Source organism: Benincasa hispida, unplaced genomic scaffold, assembly GCF_027475165.1.
Source record: "Benincasa hispida cultivar pf3 unplaced genomic scaffold, pf3_genome.v1.1 HicScf854, whole genome shotgun sequence".
NCBI classification, from domain to species: domain Eukaryota; kingdom Viridiplantae; phylum Streptophyta; class Magnoliopsida; order Cucurbitales; family Cucurbitaceae; genus Benincasa; species Benincasa hispida.
The window spans coordinates 1-8,955 of record NW_028326992.1 but is presented as its reverse complement, the minus strand read 5'-3'; the positions used below and the strand labels follow the sequence as shown (position 1 = coordinate 8,955).

The 8,955-nt window shown below is 32.9% G+C and overlaps 1 protein-coding gene across 1 annotated transcript; it reads right to left on the bottom strand.

The window, feature by feature from the left end:
• Positions 1-4: 4 nt before the first annotated feature.
• LOC120075079 (6,7-dimethyl-8-ribityllumazine synthase, chloroplastic) lies at positions 5-3,862 on the bottom strand. The gene is made up of 7 exons (XM_039028241.2): positions 3,501-3,862; positions 2,886-2,981; positions 1,986-2,081; positions 1,817-1,895; positions 870-916; positions 692-751; positions 5-342 (listed from the first exon to the last, which is right to left on the bottom strand). The coding sequence occupies exons 1-7, from the start codon at positions 3,768-3,770 to the stop codon at positions 304-306; spliced, it is 687 nt and encodes a 228-aa protein (XP_038884169.1). The 5' UTR covers positions 3,771-3,862; the 3' UTR covers positions 5-303.
• Positions 3,863-8,955: the final 5,093 nt, after the last annotated feature.

Sequence of the window (8,955 nt, the reverse complement as noted above, 5' to 3'; positions counted from 1 at the left end):
GCTCTTCATTAATATAAACTTTGTTCATTGTACATTACGAATCACACGATGCCACAAATGAACATCCTTGTATCTTTATTCTAACATAAACAGTTAAAAGACAACGCTGAGCAAAGAAACTTTGAAAATTGAAATCATGAAATCCTCTCCTTCATCTGGAGGAGTTTCAGCTGACTTCAGTCCCAGACATCATGTGGCTTCTTTCCATTTTGATGAAGCATTCTACAATTACCAAAGACAGCAGAGAAATGCAAGAAACCGCAACACTAAGGATAATGGAAACTGTTAGATCTTATTTCTCGACTACTTCAGGTCGTACTCGAACATAGACGCCAGCTCCATCTGTAGGACAAGTGAAATTGGCCCATGAATACAATAGAACTTTAAATCACTTCTGAGAAGCTAAGAGAAGTCACTAAGAATGACCAAATGATGCAAAATCTTTAATACTAATCATAAAGTTCATAAATATAATTCCAAGCGTTACCACTTCCATATGACTAAATTCAAATATAAACCTATACATGTAAAAAAAACAATTTTGATGCTTTTTATTCCCATATTAGCCATTTCCCCATATATTTTTGCTTTGGCCAACTTTTTGAACAGTAAATGTTTTAGTAATCAGTCTTCTTTCTTAGAACAAGCAACCGTTGGAAGTTTGGAACACTGTAAGCTAACTACAACTTACAGCTGTCAAAGCACCCTCAGAACCCTTGTTTCCAGCTTTACCACCAGCTCGATCGAAAGCCTACACAGAAATAAATAAGGGACAAAAAGTGTATAATGATCAGAAATCACATAGCTCCTTTGAAAACAATTCTCTATAGGTAGAATACTTGTTGACAGTCAGTTTAGATCATATTTACCTGTTCTAAGTTGTCACAAGTCAAGACGCTAAATACACATGGAACTCCTACACGGGCATAAGAAAATGGCTTAAGTTTCTGGTGATAACTAAAAGATGAAGAAAGAGTAAAACTAAGATGGCAACATTGACATAAATGGTACTTCTCTAAAAAGATGGTACAGAGATTACTAGTATTGTATTTATCAATAATTCAATGTCCGAGTCTATCAATAATTTTAACACAGGTTTGCACATATAACGGGTAAAAGATAATTCTCATATCAGTTATCAAAAACAAGAACATAGTTCACTACAGCTCCCAACAGCTTAAACATAAAATCATTGCTGTTCCAACTCAAACTATTACCAAGCCTTATATTGAGATGCTTTAATAGGGGCCTTGCTCCGCTGAAATATAACCTATAACCTTGCTATTCCATTAAAAAGGAGATACTTCGACTGATGACCAAGGCCTTAAACATTTTTATATCAAATTAATTACGAGTACTGTTAACGTGCAATTGAGAGAGAAATATAAGCTTTAATTGGAGACACCATTTTTTTTAAAAAAAAGCCTAGGAATGTGCATATCATGACACAAATTTTATGTATCTGCATCTACTTATGAATCTATAGCAACCAGATGCTTGTCCTTTTCATACCCTGAAATTCCTTAATCCCTCATGGTTCATAGATGTAAAAACTGGAATAATGAAGTCAACTTCACTGCAATATTTAGTATTTAGTAACTCAAACGTTCTTAAATGTCTCAAGATATGATGGTCTTAGAATTCTTGAAGATATCAATAGGAATCAAAAGCCTTAACCACTATGTTCAAAGCTCAACCCGTGAGGTTGAACTTATAAAAGATAAGCAATTCAAAACAAAAATTGGTTAGAAAAACTTAAATTAATAGGGTAAAATAATAGAAAGTTCTACTAAACAACAGAAACAAGAAAATCAACCTGAATTCAAACCGGCAGAAAGTACTCCAGATGCAGAAGAGTTTACAACGGCATCATAGTGGGATGTATCACCTCTAATCTATCATAATGAAGTGGTTTGTGATATTAATAAGTGCACTCAAGACTAGAATATACAAAAGGACTTGATACATGTTACGGGAAATCATACCACAGCTCCAATGCACAAGACAGCATGGTACTTCCCAGATCGCCCAAGCCTTTCAGCAACCACAGGAATATCAAAGCTCCCCGGGACCCAGACAACCTGATACGATAGTGAGGTAAATAATAAAGTCAACATGTCAAGCAAAGTTAAAGTTCCATGCCAACTAGCAGAGGTCAGATCCACGTTTTCTCTCGATGCAAATCTGATGAAAGGTGTATGTTATTTATTATACTTGTTGTCTGTCAATGAAATTCAGTCACCCTATTATACTCGTACCCATAATATCTAGTTAAAATTGTTCACTTGTACTCATGACATACAGAAAATCTAGTTTCCCATGTTTTAAAGGCTAAAGGCAACTTTAAGCTCTTCCTAAGAGGTGAAGGGTCAACTCCAAATTTACGTAAAAAAAGTTTTACAAATCAACACATAATAGTCATACAAAAGTGTATTACCCCACTTAAACAAAAATTTTAAAAGGATATCTTCAGCATCACTACTAATATCAACTAAAATTAAAAATGTTCAAATTACCCCAACTCAAACCTTTAAATTTTATAAGAAAGAGGCAAATTAATATTATTCTTCTAATCATTACACGAGGAGCAGAGACTTAAATCCTCAGTGTGTTTTCACAAGTGGCTTGCCTCTTGTGATTCAAAGAAGGCATCAATCTCAAGGCTAAAAGTTAGAGTCTTGCCTCGGTGTGAGCCTCAATAGCCTTTTGAAACAATATAATTTCAAAAATTAATTATTCACTAGCTTGCTCTGCTTGGCATATGCTTAACGGTGTCATAAACTTGTTTTCTGTTTCGATTAATTAAAATAAATGAATCTAAGTTTCCAAAACTAGCAAAAAACAAGAAGATGCGACTTTCCCATGTTGTATAACGAAACGCTTACATCAACATCCTCGTCTTGCACTGAATAACTTTTGAATGTAGACAAAGCTCCCTCGAGCATTGGCCTTGTCACAATTTCGTTGAACCGCCCCACAACCTTCACCAAAGCAAAAAGATGTTAACAGTGACAAACCCATCAATGGAATATGCAAACATGAAATAACATAGATGTTATGGTTAAATCACGAGTTCATAGTCAGAAATGACTAGGAGGCCAAAAAACTCAGTTTAGACTCATGATAACAGAATTCACCCGGACGGCTGCAGCTAAAAGGCTTGTAAGAAGTTCAATTATATACATCACAAGAATACATAGGCATGGTTTGAATTGATTGTAGCGAATCAGAGAAATCACTCATTGTCACATAACCTTTGAATTGAATGCAGGCAACATATCAAAAGAACGTTTCTTAGAAGCGAATAATTTCACAGACGAGACAGCATCATCTAAAAGCATGATTCTCAACTAGGCAAACGAAAAGGAAAAACCACTTCAGATGCCTAGAACTCACAAGTCCAAAATTATTTTTTTTTTTAAAAAACGCCTGAGTAACCTCAAGAACGAACAGAACATCATGAATTAGAAGAAGAAGAAAGAGCGGGAAAGAGAAATGACCACAGCAAAGCGAAGGCCACCAGCTTTGGCAAGAGAGCCGACGATGTGGCGAACGGCGGCGGTTTGCACAAAAGAGGAACGGTGATCGTTGGTGGGGGAGGCAACATTAGGAAGCTTCAATTGAGAAGAAAAGGAGAAGGGTTGTGATTTTGCAGAAAGTGTCCCCTGGAATTGAAGTTGAGTGCGATTGAAGTTGGAATTGGAAAATGCGAGCGTCAGATTTTGACGATGAACCAAGCCCTGAGCGGGAGCAGCAAATGAGGCGGCCATTATCAACCCCAATAAGAAGCCACACAAGAAGAATAAGAAGAAGAAAGAAGAACAGTGGGGATTTCTGCTCGCTTGACTCTCTGAATTAGAGTGATGCCTATATATATATATATATATATATATATATAACTTTATTACATGAATATGTATACACACTAATATACTATAAATACTACGTCGACAACCAAAATACAAATATTCAAATCAGCTTATAGCCACCTTGACTAATTTTATAGAATCATCATTAAATCTTAAAATCTAAGAAGTACAGATATTTTTAATTATGTAGAGAATCGATATTATATGCATAAATTATAAGTTAATAGTCAAATACATGTAAGATTTTTAGTTTAATTTAATAATAATAAAAGTAAATATTTTTCGTTAAAAATGAATATAGTTAAATGGTAATTGGTATGTATTCATTCCTTTAAAATTAAAGGTTGAAATTTTCAAATTTTCATTTATTATTTGAAGTGTAATATTCCATTAACTTTTAGTGAAATGATGAGCATCTTAATCAATTGAAAAAATGGTTATTTATCATTTATTTTCATTTTAAGGTAAAACACAAACAAACAATGAGCTAACTTTTGAGATAAAGTAGGTATTTATTTCTATTTTTTAACAAGAAAAGTCAAAATTTTATATAATTTGAGCAAACTGTAAAAAAAATAAAATGTTACTTTAATTCATGTACTTCGAGTATTATTCAACTTTAATCTTGTATTTATAATAAATCTTAAATTTAATATATTAAAAATAAATTTTATCGAAATTGGCTAAATAATAATAATAATTTTCCTTAAAGAAAATATATCATGTGAATATATTTTCAAAATTTATAGTGAAAATGTAAATAAACAAAAAAAAATTGAAAAAAAATAACCATAACAAGTAGTAGGGATAAAATTTACGATTTATTGAGAGTACATATACTAAATATGGACATCTTAAAAATATAAGAACTAAAATTGAATAAACTTCTAGATATGATATTTATGAAAAAAAAAAAAAAAACTATTTGAGTAGATTTTGAATATAAAAAACAAAAGAATAAAGTATTAGACACCATGATTCATGCAGATATTAAATAACAAAGAAAATATAAAATGTAATTAGAAAATGAGAACTTTGCATAAGGAAGATCGATTTTCTATTTTATTTGTTTATTCAATAAGTAAGATTGCACATGGGAACTCTGAGATGTGAAGCACGAAGCAAGCACTGTCTAAGTATTTGTTTCATATTTAAATATCGCATTAATTTCATTATCTATATGGTAGAGTTCTTCTTCTTCTTCTTTTACTTCTTTATTTTTGAGATCCCAAATCCTTTTTCTACAATCTAAATCGATTTTTTATTAAAATATTATTTTGGTTTAAATACTATTTGATCAAAGAAAAATAATTTCGATGTGAAGTCAGTAAGAGAATCTAAATAATAGAAAAGAAGTCAGAAGTTCAAGTTACCTATATGAAAACTGTAACGACCCGACCCCCTAGGACTCAATTTGGGCTGTTACTAAACACACATGCATGCATGGAACTTAAAACGACACCCTTTTATAGTGAAATAAATGCTAAATAAATAACGTAAATTCAAAAGATCTTCATTAAATTCAAATATTAAAAATAGACGATAGGTACCCATAAATCATAAATGATAATAAATAGGTCTAAAAACAAATCTTAATAGTAAGTTTCAAACGTCAAACTGAAAGTTAAAAAATATCGAAAGAAATCTAAATATCATGAGCGGAAGCATAGAACTGGTCCCAGTGGCTCGATCACGGATTCCTCTTGTCATTCGCCGGCGTGTCCCTACCCTTACTTAAAACATAAACATGAGAAATGGTGAATATAAAATACTCAGTAAGTAACTCCACTACTGGGGGGTTAGGCTAGGCATCTATGTCCTCTAGATGCCTACCTCTGATGGTACATATAAACTTCTCTAGTTCTCATGGGACACATACATACATGAAAAACTGATCTTTATCCTACTGTAGTATAGTATGCCCACCACCTCTAGTAAGTCCCGTAAGACCCACAATCTTGGTAAATTCTGAAGGAAAGTACCACCTTTAGTGAATCCCGAAGGAAACACAACCTCTGGTGGATCCCAAAAGAAACCACCACCTCTGGTGAATCTCGAAGGAAACCACCACCTCTGGTGAATCTTGAAAGAAACACAACCTTTGGTGAATCTGAAAGGATAACACCACCTCTAGTGAATCCCGAAGGAAACACAACATCTAATAGGCATCTAAATAATCAATGAGGACAATATCACAATCTCAACATCATAAGTATCACAACATGGTTCTATAACATACATATACACCTCAACATCATGGCTCTACAACATATATATACGCCTCAATATCCTCAGATCAAATTCAACCTCATGGAATCAAATATCATCTCATGCTAGCATTCAAGTATCTATGTGCACAATTAATCTTTCAAATCATCATACAAGAACATACATCGGTTATACTATACTATTATTCTATCATGCTATCCTTCTGTCATAATATCAATCTGTCATGCTAACATACATCTAATGTCTGACCCGTGGGCAGTTTCCAGTAGTAAGATTACTTACCTCGATACTAGATTCAGATATCGCTCCAAGCGGCAGTCTTCAATAATCAATCTTTGAATTCAATTCCCCAACGAAGCCTGAGCAACAACCACCCTCAAGATTTCAATCTCCAAAATCTTCCTTCAATCAAACCCTGCTTCCAACTTTCAATCCTTTTCTCCCGTAAAATTTTCAATTCACAAAGAGTCTAACTCACCCCCTTCCATAGTGAAATTAATTCTTGACATTAATTTCAAATTAAATTTGTGTGACATAACCCCATTCCAAAATGAAATTAATTCTTGACACTAATTTCAAATTAAATTTGTGTGACATTAAAAGTTCAATTTGCATAACTTCCCTCCAATTAAACCATTAAATTGAAACACTTCTTCCTTCCAAAATGAACTAATTCTTGATATTAATTTCAAATTTAATTTGTGTGACATTAAAAGTCCAATTTCCATAACCTCCCTCCAAATAAACCATTAAATTGGAATACCCTTTTCTTAGCAATTAAATCACAATAATTACATTTTGAATTTTCAAACTTCAAATAATGCCCTCTAATACTAGAAAATATTGAAATTACATTAAAAACAAAATTTAGGGTGTTACAAAAACATAATTGTTAATCCAGATAAAAATTATTGAGTCATGAATAAACCCACTACTTTGAAAGCAAGAACGGAGCAACCTCGGTGCTATATCGCAAGAAGCCGATTGTTCTCCAAGGTTTACACAACACCCGAACTCTGACATGCAGTCGTTGGAGAATGGGTTGTAATCAATCGAAAAATTAGCTCAGAAACATTAATGGCAGCCGAAAACAGAGAGGATCAAAAGATCTGAAAAGCTAATTTTTTCCGTGTCTCCCCAAGCTGCTGCTTAAAAAACTTTTTTAAGAAAAAAAATATTTTTAGATTTGGAATTAATTGCAAGAATTAATTCAAATCTAACACGTTTGTTTTAGTAAATAAAAACATGTAGGGGACGTTTAGTGTGTGATGAGTTGAGTTGAGTTGGTAATTGTTATATGGAGAGTTAAATTATTTGAGGAGTTAAATTGTCTGTATTTGTTGTGCAAAGTTGAGTTGAGTTGGTAATTATTGTCTGTGTTTGATGTGCAAAGTTGAGTTGAGTTGAGTTTGGAAGTTTGTGTTTGAGTGCAGAATTGAGTTGAGTTGGGTATCATAGTTTTTTGTGAATGAGATTGGTTCTATTTTTTTTTTCCTGTTTGTTTTTTATTCCAGTTTTTTATTTTTTTAGTTTTATGCTTTGCTATTGTTCATTAATTTTAACTATATACCTATTTTTTCAAATCATTTATGACATAAACTAGAAAATCTCAATTTTTTATCTTAATTTGTAGAACATAGTAGATTATTTTTCATGTATTCTTTTCAAAAACTGTAAACTAAAATTTGAAAATTAAAATAGCAGTTTTTAAATTTGTTTTTATTTTAAAAATTTGATTAAGAATTTAATTATTGTACTTAGGAAAGATGCAAATCATTATAAAAAAATGAAAAAAATATAGACTTAATTTTAAAAACAAAAGACAAAAAATGAAATAATTATTAAATGAACTTTTTAACTTTTTTTTAGTTTAGGGACTAAATTGATGAACTTAGATATGAAACCTAAAACTAATCCTTTTCTTCTCAATTTGAAGTCCATAAAGTTGAATGGAAGTTGTAAAGTTTTGTTTGAACGACGGCAAAAGAGCGAACACTATGGTTATTTCTCCATTACATTATTTTTTTCTAACACCTATTTGATTTTCTCTCTGTTTTTTTTTTTTTTTTTTTTTTTTTTTTTGTTTTTTTGTTTTCTGGTTTTCATTTTTACAACTTGGATTTCAGTTTTGATCCCCTCACGAACTCATGGAAGAATCAAAGGCAAAAAGGAAAAAAAATAGCCCAAATTATTTTCATGGAGAATCCCACCTCAATTTCTCCATTACTTTCCCCAGTTAACTTCATCTTCTTCCTTCATTCCATTCCACCCATCTTTAGAATTAACTTACACACCCAAATTTTCAAAATCTACTTTCCGTTTTTATTCTCTTAAATTTCGCCTTTTTACCGCCATGGATTTAGCTCCACCAGTGCAGAGTTGGAGCTTGCTCATCGGAGAAGAAATTGCAAGCCTCCTCTCCGCTGAAGAAATTATACTCCATTTTTGGAAACATCTGGGTTTTTTGTTGATACCCCTTCTGAAACTGCAAGTAGTTGAGTTTCACGGCGGTGGAGGGCGGTGGAGATAACGCTTCCGTCATTAAAGTATACTACTGGTGATTCTGCAGCACTCCGGGTGAAGAAATCCCCGCTGTTGGACTGTAATCTTCATTTAAAATCACGCTCGAATCGCGATCCATCTTTGAAATCGAGGAAGAATGTCGCTTCTTCTATTGGTGCCTCTTCCCTTTCTTCGCCATTGCTAATTGAAGCTCTCGTAATTAAAGTCTTAGGACTCACTCGCCGGCAGACACAGAGAACTGATCCCCCCAATTTGGCTTAGTTTGTTCGATCGGAGCATTTTCAGAATCAGCCACCACCACCATTTCTTCCTCCACCGAAAGATTACTCTCTGA